Genomic DNA, 13,747 nt, shown 5'->3' with positions numbered 1-13,747 from the left:
TAAAGGAGTGGTTCTGCAGGTAGTGACCACGGACCACTTCTCAGTTCCTATGCTTCCTGGCTGATGTTTTGGTCACTTTTGAATGCTGGCGGTGCTTTCACTCTAGTGGTAGAATGAGACGGAGTCTACAACCCACACAAGTGGCTCAGGTAGTGCAGCTCATCCAGGATGGCACATCGATGCGAGCTGTGGCAAGAAGGTTTGCTGTGTCTGTCAGCGTAGTGTCCAGAGCATGGAGGCGCTACCAGAAGACAGGCCAGTACATCAGGAGACGTGTAGGAGGCCGTAGGAGGGCAACAACCCAGCAGCAGGACCGCTACCTCCGCCTTTGACGTTCAAGTCATCAATATGTTGCTGTAACTAGCAACAATATAGCCGAATGTTTCGACTTAATTTTTTGTGACCTAGCTAATGATTAGCCCAGTGGGGTAATTGGAAATGTGCAACATTTCAGCTTATTTATTTACAGCCACTATGTTGCATCAGGTGGGCTAAATCAGGTGATAATGCCTATTGCTAAATAGCACACCTGCCTCATAATATGGACCAATATGTTATATTGGGCTCATTTCTGACGAGGGAAATTATAGTTTAGATATCAGCCTCATTCGAGGCTGCTCTAATGACTTACATGGCTTATTACCTTTCTCCGTTCACAGCCGACGAGTTGTCCATGCACACAGGCTCATTTGGTGTAGACATAAGCTCCTGGCTCAGCGTGTTCCAACACTCCAACAGGTCAAGGGCTCAATCACAGCCCGAGGCAAGAAGAGTCCTACTCAGTCAAGATTCTTTGTCCAAATACAAGTCAGAAACCAAAATTAGCTATTAGCATTGCATATTCTAGATTTAACGCATGATTGGGGTCTCTCTCTCTCTCTTTTCTCTTCTCTTCTCTTCTCTCTTTCAGAATGGCGTGGACAGAGTTGAGATCATGAATGGAGTGGCGGAGCAGAACTCAAAGGACCCGAGCCCCATTCCTTCACCCACAGCCAGCCGGCGGGGCAAGGGCAGCCTGTCCTCCACGTTGCCGACCCAGAACCAGGATTTGCCTGCGGCTCAGCTGGAGGGCTTCCTGCATCGCAAGCATGAGTGGGAGGGTCACAACAAGAAGGCCTCAAGCAGGTATGGTGAACTGGATCAAAAGAGAGAATCCAAATAGCATTGTTTGGAAGAAGTAATTTAATAATACAGTTTATTTTTACATAAAATATATTATTTGAAGGGAGTTAACTTGTGTTAAACAGTGCATCCCAGACTTACAATGACTCATTGGGCTCTCTTTTTCAGATCCTGGCATAACGTGTACTGCGTTATCAACAATCAGGAAATGGGCTTCTACAAAGACAACAAGGCTGCTGGTCAAGGCATCCCCTACCACAATGCGATTCCGATCAGTCTAATGGGGGCTGTGTGTGATGTGGCCATGGATTACAAAAAAAAGAAGCATGTCTTCAAACTCAGGTTAAAAATTATAAAACGAGAGTTGTGTTCAAGGTCCTTCTCACGGAATCGCCCCAGAAGTGGATCCTCTTAGTTGCACTTCATTACGCTAACTGCCTAAATCTGATTTCTTAATGTTCTAGTTAATTTTGTTGACTGCCATTTCAGAAATATTTTTTTTTTTTGCAAATGTTGCTATCCGAATCTCTTTTGAATCTCATATATATATGTTTAGAAAGTTACCAACATTTTTTTCATTTTTATTTCAGAGTTACGGATGGAAATGAATATCTCTTCCAAGCCAAAGAAGAAGTAAGTCTGTTTCCTTTCCTGTTTAATATTTTGTGTCATCTCTTAAAGATTGTTTCAGTAGGCCAAAACAAAACAGTGGGTATACTGTAAAGGCCCTGGTCTTGACTACAAAACCTAATTCCTGGGCTAGTTGTTAAACAGATGTACTTATTCTTCTAGGGTGAGTTTCCCAAACATTCCCACGCTAATGTGGAACTTTTTATCTCATGACGACCCAGACTCAGTCCACTTGTAGAAAAGAAAAGTACTTCTTTGGCTAATTTCATTCACTTATAAACATAGATCATTACAATTGCCATTCTCTTTTTGAGACAGAGAATTAGCTAAAAAGTGTTTAGGAAACTGACCTTTCAATGACCCCTTACAGGAGGAGATGAGCACATGGATCCAGGCCATTCTGAATGCGGGGACACCTGACAAGGTATCGATTACGCCCAGCAACCAGAGCACTCCGGCATCGAGCCGAGCCCAGACCCTGCCCGCCACTGTCACCCTCACCAGCGAATCCAGCCCGGGCAAGCGGGAGAAAGACAAAGAGAAGGACAAGGAGAAGCGATTCAGCCTCTTTGGCAAGAAAAAACTCTAAAGTTTCTCAGCAATGAAGACTTTCAGTTTTTTATTAGTGCAGTATTTTTTTTCCTTTACTTTTTTTTTCATTTTTGTCTGCCAAGCCACAATGATACTCCAGCTCAACTACACCACATGCTGTGCCTAATGTTCCTTGAATTGGGTAAATCGATTGAGACTTGAAATACAAATACAAGTAAAATAAACATTTGTACTTTGTTAGTGTCAAGGTGTATGGGGCAGGTTTCATCATGAAATTGATTTGGTAATATCATGAGGACTATTCTTTTTTTTAAAGTTAATTATTTACTTGTAAAAATGTGTTTTGTGTGTTTTTGTGCTTTTTCCTTGTCATTGTGTTTTGTTAAAATGGGTCTGAGTATTTAAACGTTTCCTCAATTTTGTGAGGGTGTCTACAAGAGGCAGGCCTACATTCTCTTTTTGCTGTTGGATAGGGAGACAACATTGCTTCAAAATAATTCCGTTTTGTGACTGCACATACACATATTGAATAAAAAATGTAATGCAACTTTTCAACATAATTTACTATGAATCCTACTTGAGTTTAAATTTAAATCAAACAACCTCGAGAAAATATCAGGCTCCGAAAGGGCATAGTTAGCCAGTATTATCAGTAAGCGCATGCCTTTTTAGGTCAAGATAAGCCTAATAATACACCTGTAATTGAAACAAGATAAATGTCTTGAAATTATTTCCTCGTGGAATAATGTTTTATATATATGATGGACCAGTAATTTTTTTAACATGTTTTTCCTTTGTTTACTTTTGTCCCTCTTGAGTTGCATCATAATATATGTTTCCAAATAGTTATAGTTGGCTACAGATTATAAAATCAGTATGTATAATAAACACTTTAAGCATTGATGTTAAATGGAAACGTGGAAATTCAGCATTTACTGCAAAAAAAGGTTGCTTGCTTGTTGCTCTAGCACTGCACATTATAATTTTGCTACGTTATCCTGCTAATTGATACATAGCGTGCATTTCTTTGTCACTGTATCTATTGTATTGAGAAAAAAAATCTTACTGCACAATCAGAAATTATGTACCGGTAATAGGAATGAAATTCTTTGCAATGCCTGGGTCTTTGGGCATATATAGAACATTGACCTGGCTTTCTGATGTATGAAACTGCACCTGTAGACTTTTTTTTTTTTCTCTCTCTCTCTCTCTCTCTCTCTCTCTCAAATATGTGCGACGTCATTAAAATGCTATTAAACATTATGGGTCTGTGTGTTCTCTATGGTTTAGGAAAAGTGGAGCTCGTCTGCTTGAAAATGTTGAACCTTGCTGTAATCTAATGAGTACTTTAAGTCTACTCTGTCTGTTCTGTGCAATCAATGCAGCCACTTGTCTTGTAACTGTAAATACACATTCAAAGTTGAAATGCCCTAGTCTATAACTTCCGCACAGGGCACCTTATACACTTGCATGTGCGGGCCAGATTTTTGTTAACCCGCAACAGCCTGCAATTGCTAATAACCCATCTGCAACTGCCTTGCTACTGTATATGTGATAAAGTGAAAGGCCCACACTGCACCCTAAACTGCAAATACAGAAAATGCGCTATTGACGGGTTGCAGGATATTTATTTTCCTGCCTACCTTACATATTATAATTTCTGACATTTTGATAGGCTGTTTGTCAACTTGTCTATAATTAGCTACATGCTGCTTATCTTCTGTCATACAGTGCCTTCAGAAAGTATTCGCACCCTTTGACTTTTCCACATTTTGTTGTGTTACAAAGTGGGATAAAAATGGATTTAATTGTTATTTTTTGTCAACGTCTGCACAAAATACTGTAATGTCAGTGGAAGAAAAATTCTAAAATTATTTTTTTATTATTATGGAAAATAAAACACTAATATATCTTGATTAGATAAGTATTCAACTTTAAAAAAAAGATTAATACAAATTAAATAACTAAAATATAGTTGTTGCATAAGTATTCAGCTCTCTGATTCAAAACATGTTAGAATCACCTTTGGCAGTGGTTACAGCTGCGAGTCTTTCTGGGTAAGTTTCTAAGAACATTGCACACCTGGATTGTACAATATTTGCCAATTATTCTTAAAAAAATTGTCAAGCTCTGTCAAGTTGGTTTTTGATCATTGCAAGACAGTCATTTTCAAGTCTTGCCATATATTTTCAAGCCGATTTAAATCAAAACTGTAACTAGACCACTCTAGTAAGCATCTTGCCTGTGCTTAGCTCTGTTACGTTTATTTGTATCCTAAAAAAACTCCATAGTCCTTTCCGATGACAAGGATACCCATAACATGATGCAGCCACCACCATGTTTGAAAATATGATGAGTGGTACTCTATCTCCTTTCTCTAATATCTCTGACAACGGCACCATGCAATGCACCCTGAACTGAAGAGGCAGGCAAATCGGAAAAAAATGTGCTAGTCGCTCTGTTAAATTACTAATTTATTGAGGTAGGAATATCGCAAGAGAAGACATCCTCCCGAGTTATGACATGGGCCAGTATTGAAATCTGCCATGTAGAATAGACGTTTTCGCGATCTAAAAGTCGTTTTCCAGTGTAGTGAGAGCAACTTTATCACAGTGCTTCGTCATACCGAACAGATTTCTGCCTGATTGAACGCCAATAACTCAGCTACAAATGAAAACATGAAATGACCCAGTGAGTCGATAGAACATCACTCAGAGATGCACAAAAACAATATAACATTCAAAATGGGTGAACCTTTCATTTTAAGTGTGTGAATTGGACCACTTTCCTGTCCTGCTAAGCATTCAAAATGCAACAAGTACGTTATGAGTAAAAAGTACACTATTTTCCATAGGAATGTAGTGAAGTAAAAGTTGTCAAAAATAGAAATAGTTAAGTAAAGTATAGATACCCAAAAAAACGACTTAAGTAGTTCTTTAAAGTAGTTTTTACTTAGGTAGTTTACACCACTGCTGCTAACCTTAAGTTAAGGCAATTTTTTATTTTCATAAATTTCTATGATAGCATAGCCAATTTTGTCTTTGTGTCTGTGCTATCTAGTGGAAATCCTGTCTACTAGGCTAGCTAGATGTAAGACAAATGATATAACATTGTTATATCGTAACAATGGTGGTTGCCTCTGTATGGACCTCACTTTGTGCACGGGGGCATTGTCATGCTGAAACAGGAAAGGGCCTTCGCCAAATTGTTGCCACGAAGTTGGAAGCACAGCATCGTCTAGAAAGTCATTGTATGCTTTAGTGTTAAGATTTCCCTTCACTGAAACTAAGGGGCCTAGCCCAAACCATGAAAACAGCCCAGACCAATATTTCTCCTCCACCAAACTTTACAGTTGGCACTTTGCATTGGGGCAGGTAGCGTTCTCCTGGCATCCGCTAAACCCAGATACGTCTGTCGGACTGCCAGATGGTGAAGCGTGATTCATCACTCTAGAGAACGCATTTCCACTGCTTCAGAGTCCAATGGAGGCAAGCTTTACACCACTCCAGCCGACACTTGGCATTGCGCATGGTGATCTTAGGCTTGTGTGCAGCTGCTCGGCCATGGAAACCCATTTCATGAAGCTCCCGACAAACAGTTATTTTGCTGATGTTGTTTCCAGAGGCAGTGAGTGTTGTTGTTTTATGGGCTACGCACTTCAGCACTCGGCGGTCCCATTCTTGTTGCTCCTAGACGTTTCCACTTCACAATAACAGCACTTACAATTGACCGGGGCAGCTCTAGCAGGGTAGAAATTTGACATAACTAACTTGTTGGAAAGGTGGCATCCTATGACGGCGCCACGTTGAATGTCACTGAGTTCTTCAGGGCCATTCTACTGACAATGTTTGTCAATGGAGATTGCATGACGGGGTATCCACATACTTTTGTATATACAGTGCATTCGGAAAGTATTCAGACCTCTTGACTTTTTCCAAATTTTGTTACGTTACAGCCTTATTCTAAAATGGATCAAATAAAAATAGATCTTCATCAATCTACACACAATACCCCATAATGACAATTGAAAAACACGTTTTAACAAATTTAGAAAAACGGAAATATCACATTTAAGTACTCAGACCCTTTACTCAGTACTTCTTTATGATTTTGACTGTCTGTCTTGGCATTTATGAATGTGTTATTCAATGCTTTACTATGGGCTATAGTAGTAAAGGCCAAATTCAATATTTTATCAAGTATACATATTTTTTTATATCTAAAATTTTAAATCAAATAGCTAAATGATCCATGGTATGACCATCTTCAAATACTTTTTAAGAAGAGAAATTGTAGGAATAGGCGGGGTTTGTGACTTTGTGGCTGTGGTAACTAATGACTGGTGTAGCCTAGCAGCCTACATCTGACAAATCACCCTATCAAGACAGTACAGTGTAGGCTAAAACTGGTTCTCCAATTGAAATCTCCAAACACACTCGTGACGATGTCATCAAAGATTTTTTTTAACTAACCCATTGTTCTATCTGTGATGTCATGGTGACGTTGACTAGCTAAACTCATGCGTAGAAACACTTAATCGGGTCTAAGGTCGTCTCATGCCGAACTGGGCTTGTGCAGGCCGTCACATCAAAGGCACTCCTTCAATTTAAAGTTGTTTTTCATGAAAATTAAAACGTGTCAATTTGTCACTTTTTATTTAATTTAATTTATTCAACCTTTATTTAACTAGGCAAGTCAGTTAAGAACAAATTGTTATTTACAATGACGGCCTACCCCGGCCAAACCCGGGTGACGCTGGGCCATTTGTGTGCTGCCCTATAGGACTCCCAATCACGGCTGGATGTGACACAGCCTGGATTCAAAAGGTTGAAGTAATAACATGTTCAAGTACTTAAAATATTGTCTCGAATCTAGGTTGTGCCTTTAGATTTCAAGAAAATTAACAACTAATCATTGACTTCTCAAAGCCCAAACCGCGCTCTGGTCTGTTTGGTCTGTTTGGCAAGCGCTCCCGGAAGTCTTGCAATGTTGCGCCTCTGTGTTGAGAAACTCTGTGACCCTATCATCTACCAAGGACAGCGCTCGAGCACATCCGAAACATTACTCTATCTATCAGGTACCAAGGACAGAGCTCGAGCTTTGTTGGTGGCTGGTGGTAGTCATTGTTTGGAGATGCCAGTTCCATAATCGTAATGGTTTTGACGACACTAGAGAACTCCAAGCTCCAAAATCCATTGCTAAAATGGGAGATTGCCTACGAAGCGTCGTGGTAACCAAGCACCACCGCAGGCGTAAAGGCAACGAGAGCCCCTATTCTCAAAAAGATTGCGTCGAGAACGCTCGTGAAGAGGATCCTGCATACGTCAGAGTCGTTTAGTCCAAGGATATCATCCTCCGAAAAAAAACGATTCCGTGTGTTGTACCCTTCCTCATCTTAATTTGTGCGTTCTTTCTATATGGACCGGTTTCTAATTCCCATCAATTCCAGCTCACCTAGTGTTGAGCATAATTTGGGATGCGAATAAATGACGGAAACGCGCCGAGCGTATTGGAGCTGATACAATTATTCTGCTTTGCATGGGAATCGACGGTGTGTATATCGGCGTTGTAATCCGTTGATTTCAACTGGAATAAGCACAAGGCAAATACTTCACGGTCGATGTCAATCGAAATCGTCAAGAGGTTTGCCACGGCTGTATGATTGAAACCCGAACGAAATACCATTCTGTCAGATATGTATATTTTTCGCCTGATATCGCACCCAACCGTTTAAGACAGTATAGCCCTTTGACATGCATTTCCACTCTTGCGTTTTGTGAGCCACAATTGAGGACTATTGAGCTGTAATAGCTGAATGAGATGACATAGGATTAGAGTAGTCGGGGTTATATCTTAAATGCCTTGAATTGCTAAAAAGCTATAGAGTATAATGGCTATTTCATATCAATTTATGTCATATAGTTCACCGGTTCCACCCCGGTTTTATGTAGAATATAAAATGCTAAATAGAAGGCAATTGGAAGAGGCAACATAATTTCATTGGTCGTGTTGATTCATGAGGCCATCTGAATGTAACAAGTATAATCCATGATACTGGAATGTAGAGAAAAGGGGATTGGGAACAGACAAGGGAGAACGGATATCTCATTAGTGTGACACACTAGTGGCCATACTCTCTTGACCAGCCTCTAGGATTTTACTCTGTGTTCATGTTGCTGCATTTTTGGAATAGAGTTAATCTGAGATTGAGGTTGAATTGCAGTTTAGCCAAGTACAATTGTCCAATAGTCTGACAAAGCATGGCAGACAAGACTGCTCCACGTTGCCAACTGAGGTTGGAATGGATTCATGGTTACAGGGGGCATCAGTGTCGCAACAATTTGTATTACACTGCTGGGAAGGAGATTGTATATTTTGTCGCTGGAGTTGGCGTGGTTTACAACACCAGAGAACACACTCAGAAGTTCTTTTTGGGACACAATGATGACATTATCAGGTAAGTTACCTCAAAGTTACTCTCCCTATACTGCAGTACTTCACAACACTCTCCTCTGGGACCACCAGACGTTTCACATATTTGTTGTAGCCCTAAACTGGCACACCTGATTAAAAAGGCCTTGATGATTAGTTGACTAATTTAATCAGATGTGCCAGTTCAGGGCTACAATAAATATGTGAAACATCTGATGGTCCAGTCCCCAAGGAGAGGGTTTGGAAGCCATGCTATACTGAACCACTCACAGGGAATATTACTCCTCGGTGAAGTTACGCCAGGGTCATAATAGGGTCACACTGACTGCGGTTTGCATTCCACAAGAAGTCCAGGCTTTACAAACGGCATCCGGCAAGTAACTTAGTGAAGCTACTTTATGTCATTTTAACAACAACACTAGTAGTGAATTTGGTCGAGCATATGAATGTACGAATGTACCACTGTTGTCTCACTCGGTAAACCAACGTCTTTAGGAAAACAGGGAATTCCCACTTGGACCAAGGGCGACACTGGTTTTAATTTGCAGACAGAGCTACCTTATCATGAGAGGGAGATTCCAAATCACCTCTACTATATTTACCCCCTTTTGACCTCCTCCGCGAGAGACCGTCCCAAGTTAGGCACAAATGTAGCTGGCCAGATTCATTCTGAGGCCATCTCACTCAAGAAACCAGCGTCTTAACCATTAGACCAACAGGAAATTCCCATCTGCTCGTGGGCAGGGCTATAGGCCTACCTCATCAAAAAACAGAATTCCAAATCACCTCTGCTACAATAGCCTCGCAATCATGTTAGCTCTCATTCAATTACAGTAAGTCAGAATGCCAGACAGGCCATATCATCAGATCTAGCCCTAACCATACACCTTACCCGTCTAGCACTAACTGTAACCCCAGCAAGCTGTTGTGTATCAACAATGTTCCAGTTGATAGTTTGCTGTTTGTTTTAGTGTAAATCATTGAAAAATAAAGTAAAACAAGCATTTCTTATTCATGTAGACCTTCCTTGTTTTAATTTGTTTTCTGCTGTTTGGTGCCTAATGAATATGAGCCAGACGTTAGTTATCATTTCGTTTGAATGAGAAAGTGCCAAGCACCCCAAAACCAAGCAAAGTGTCTGCAAATGCCTAGTGATCTCTTCATCAGCTTCTTCATCAAGCATGTAAGGCCCTAATCCACAGACATTTAGATTATGGTCATTCTGTGTGAAAATGAACCAGAAAATGACTGAAATGCAACATTTGAACCTCTGGATTTGCACTTGCATAGATGGGTGTTAACAGATTACTTTTGAACAGAGGAGTTTATTGACAGACTATTAGAAGCACTTAAAATTATGTCCATAAACCAGTGGTTCCCCAATCATTGTAAAGACGGTACAGGCACCAATTTTTGCCACTGACTTCAGAGAGACATTACTTTAACGGTTTATGGGAAGATCTCAATTGCATACTCCTCGCACCCTCACTCATCTCTCCTCCTCTCCTTCTCAAAACCCATTGGATGAGAAAGCCAGAGGTCCCTCCCCTCTGACCTTTTCGTCCAATGGGTTTTGAGACGGAGGCAAGGAGAGGGGATTCTCCCAGCCTACATAGTTGACACAGCAGACTCAAGACCATTGCCATTGAACTTCCTATACTAGTTTGTGCGCCTTACCCATTATGTTAGTGTTTATTCTTGCTACTTGCTAGCATTGGTGTCTGGGAATGGTGAAATAGAAAATTGTCTTTTCGAGTTAATCCATTGACATCACCATGTGAGGGAAATTTAACCTCATGATTGGGCCAGTGAGGTATTAGTCATCCAATCAGAAAACAACTTGTCCTGAGGATTGCCTGTTTTCGCTTCTTTAATTCATAGCTGTTGAATGGTTGCATTTCAAGACCTTGTATCAGGTACACATTACTAACATACAGTGGCTTGTCTGTGTAGTATTTGCAGACTTCATAGTTAATTTTATTTATTTCATCATTCATCTATTCATGCTCAATGGAATGTGTGATTAAATGCACTAACACGGCCCATTGCTAGTTTCTGCATGCAGTAATTTTTTTACTTTACAATTCATATTGATATAGCCTATACCTGTAGTATTATAATGAAGACCATTATAATAGCTATTTGTTCTACAACACTTCACATAAAGAGGTAGCCTTATATGCTTGTAAACGTTGGACAGCTGCCTCAAATTATGTTACATGTAGCCTTCATGAAAATTGATAAGCATTTCAATTGACGTGGATGAGAAGCGGATAAGCTATGGCCTTAACATATGCACCAGAATTAGCAGAATTTCCGCATACCAATGGACTATATGCTAATGTAGGGAGGGAATCACCGGAGGGGGAATCACCAACCATGAGCAGAAAGGGATGCAGGATTTTCTGTGAATTTATGTGATGAACTGCAAACCAATTATATATATTTTTAAAGCCTGGGTTCTGAGTTCAGTGTTTAGTCACCGTAGTGCTGGATAGGTTTCCTTGTAAATATAACTATGAAATTAGGAAAACATATTGTATTCACTTTCCCCTCAGAGGTGAGTTTTGTTGGCTTGTGGAGTTCAAGCTACATTCTGGGATTTTTTTCATCAGCAAAACGCCACCAGTTTGCTGTTAGATGGACTTTCATAAGCAGCATTGTAAAGACCATCTAAACTGGGAAACCAGTAGTAGGCATGGAACAATACTGAAGTATGGTTGACTTGACCACTTGACATGATAAAGAAGTGCAATGAAAGTTTTTACTGGGACAGCATCTAGGGATTAAAGATTCATGGGAAGTTCATGAGATGATGGGCAAAGCATTGAAAATCATGTTTATCTTCATGTATTGCCCTATACAGGGAACACAGTCACTCACTGTCCGTGAGGATGACATGCAACCTTGGGTCTTGCTTTGAGGAGAATAATTGGAGGAAGCATGTGCCAGTCCGCACAAGGGCTGATGAGAGTCACTGCAATCCGCTAGTTCAGCTCTATCTGTGCGTGACAATGCCTGATGCAAGCAGACAGAGGAGAATAAAACTGCTGACAATGGGGATGTGGAGATTGCTGATGATGTCAACATTGAGAATTAAAGCACTGATTTTCGGTTTGTAGTCACTTACAACATTATCTGCATTTCCAATTATGCCGGAGTAAATCCTAACAAATGGTTTGAGGATTACGTGCGTGTGTGTCAGCCACCACATGGCCAGTTTACTCGTGCTCGTGGGCACGATGCTTGACCTATGTGACTCATCGATTGCCTCTGGAATCAACCCACCCTCTCCCTATTCTACAGCTGGACACCGGCCTGTGGTTAAAAGGAGTTAGAAGGGCCAAACACTGTGCACAACTGTCAAAAATAAGTAAATACAACACCAGTGCAGATTTAGATTCAAATGTGTCTTATCCTAAGCTGAAAATGTATTTTTTCATCCAATTCTAAACACTACTTATGTCAAAGCACGGTAACGCTTCAAATGACACCAAGACTTGCTACAAACTAAAAGTAAGACTGAATAAATGAGGCCTTCAAGTCCAACATTGTACAAATACCTCAACTTTTTAAATTATATCTCAGTGATCCTTTTGTACACAATGGCAAATATAAAGAATATCCTTCCCCACAGGACCTTTCTATGGATGTGATGACCACATCTTGGTCATTGTTTTTACATTTTCACACGGAATGAGCCAATAATCATATTGTCAAGGTATTATATGGATATTATCTGGATTACAATTGGAAATAAAATGGTGGATACATTTTATGTGATGTTGGCTGGGAAATTAAAACTGGAATCCTTAATGGTGAAACCGCCACGTCCATTAGCGATATTACAACAGCAAAGAAGTTACTGAAAACCACAAACCCAGTTTTTTCCCCCCTCGGACGTCATTGCACACGTGATAGAACACTCCGCACCACCGCTTCGTCAACAAAATAAAAACTAGAACAACGGCAGTGGGGCGGACAGCAGTGCTGTTTTACTGCAGATTCCATCTTTAAAGGCATAGAAAATACATGTTAACCAATGTTTATGAATATCAGTATGTTTCATATAAGTTGTACCGGAGCACCAAGTCTAGGACCAAAAGGTTCCTTAACAGCGTCTACCCCCAAGCCATAAGACTGCTGAACAATTAATCAAATGGCCACCTGGACTATTTACATAGACACCTCCGATCCCCCCCCCGCAACTCGCTGTTTATTATCTATGCATAGTCACTTTACCCTTACCTAAATGTACAAAGGACCTCGACTAACTTGAACCCTCGCACATTGACTCAGTATATAGCCTTGTTATTGTTATTATATTGTGTTTCTTTTTATTTTATATTTTTTACTTTAGTTTATTTAGTAAATATTTTCTTAACTCTATTTCTTAAACTGCATTGTTGGTTAAAGGCTTGTAAGTAAGCATTTCACCTGTTGTATTCTGCGCATGTGACAAATAACATCTGATTTGATTGGATTTTTTTGTTAAGTTGCTGCTTATAATGGTTATTTGTCTCTGGTCAACCCACACAGTCTTGCTATGCATCCTGACAAAGTTCAAGTGGCCACAGGACAAGTTGGGAAGGATCCTTACATCTGTGTTTGGGACACATACGCTTTGCAGACTGTGTCCATCCTGCGAGACGTGCACACACATGGGGTGGCTTGTCTGGCGTTTGATATCGACGGACAGGTGAGGAACACCTTTGAGCTGGTCTCCTTGGATTTTACCTTAGATTGAGTACTTGGAGTTGTGTTTCTTGGTGTAGGGTGAAGTTTCCTATCGACCCTGATCTTGGGTCAGTTTAGCATTTTCCTCACTAATGAGTTTAGGGTTCAGGGAGGGGAAGTTGATCCTAGATCTGTACCTAGGGGAAAATTCAAGGGTTTTGACAACATTAACGTTGCGTTTTTATTAATGCCATGTACAGTAGTTACTTTATAACCGAAATGGGATTACTTAGCATTACACAGTAACTGCTGATCAGTAAAATATTACACCTAT

The 13,747-nt window shown here is 40.3% G+C and overlaps 2 protein-coding genes across 5 annotated transcripts in view; both read left to right on the top strand.

Annotated features, from left to right (window-relative positions):
• The window catches only part of LOC129839703 (spectrin beta chain, non-erythrocytic 1-like), an 89,880-nt gene extending 86,313 nt beyond the window's left edge, over positions 1 to 3,567 (top strand). For both annotated transcript variants that reach the window (XM_055907283.1, XM_055907291.1), the window contains 4 exons: positions 911 to 1,125; positions 1,291 to 1,464; positions 1,713 to 1,755; positions 2,123 to 3,567. In XM_055907283.1, the coding sequence (XP_055763258.1) occupies positions 911 to 1,125; positions 1,291 to 1,464; positions 1,713 to 1,755; positions 2,123 to 2,341 (651 nt within the window). In that variant the 3' untranslated portion in view covers positions 2,342 to 3,567. The remainder of the gene's footprint in view (positions 1 to 910; positions 1,126 to 1,290; positions 1,465 to 1,712; positions 1,756 to 2,122) is intronic.
• A 3,932-nt stretch (positions 3,568 to 7,499) lies between these two features.
• The window catches only part of LOC129839684 (echinoderm microtubule-associated protein-like 6), a 57,879-nt gene continuing 51,631 nt past the window's right edge, over positions 7,500 to 13,747 (top strand). For all 3 annotated transcript variants that reach the window (XM_055907271.1, XM_055907263.1, XM_055907255.1), the window contains exons 1-2: positions 7,500 to 8,761; positions 13,276 to 13,435. In XM_055907271.1, coding sequence (XP_055763246.1) covers positions 8,565 to 8,761; positions 13,276 to 13,435 — 357 coding nt within the window. In that variant the 5' untranslated portion in view covers positions 7,500 to 8,564. The remainder of the gene's footprint in view (positions 8,762 to 13,275; positions 13,436 to 13,747) is intronic.

This window comes from Salvelinus fontinalis, chromosome 3, assembly GCF_029448725.1.
Source record: "Salvelinus fontinalis isolate EN_2023a chromosome 3, ASM2944872v1, whole genome shotgun sequence".
In the NCBI taxonomy this organism is placed as follows: Eukaryota; Metazoa; Chordata; class Actinopteri; order Salmoniformes; family Salmonidae; genus Salvelinus; species Salvelinus fontinalis.
Note: the sequence above shows the minus strand (reverse complement) of the source record. Positions and strands in the feature narration are given on the sequence as shown.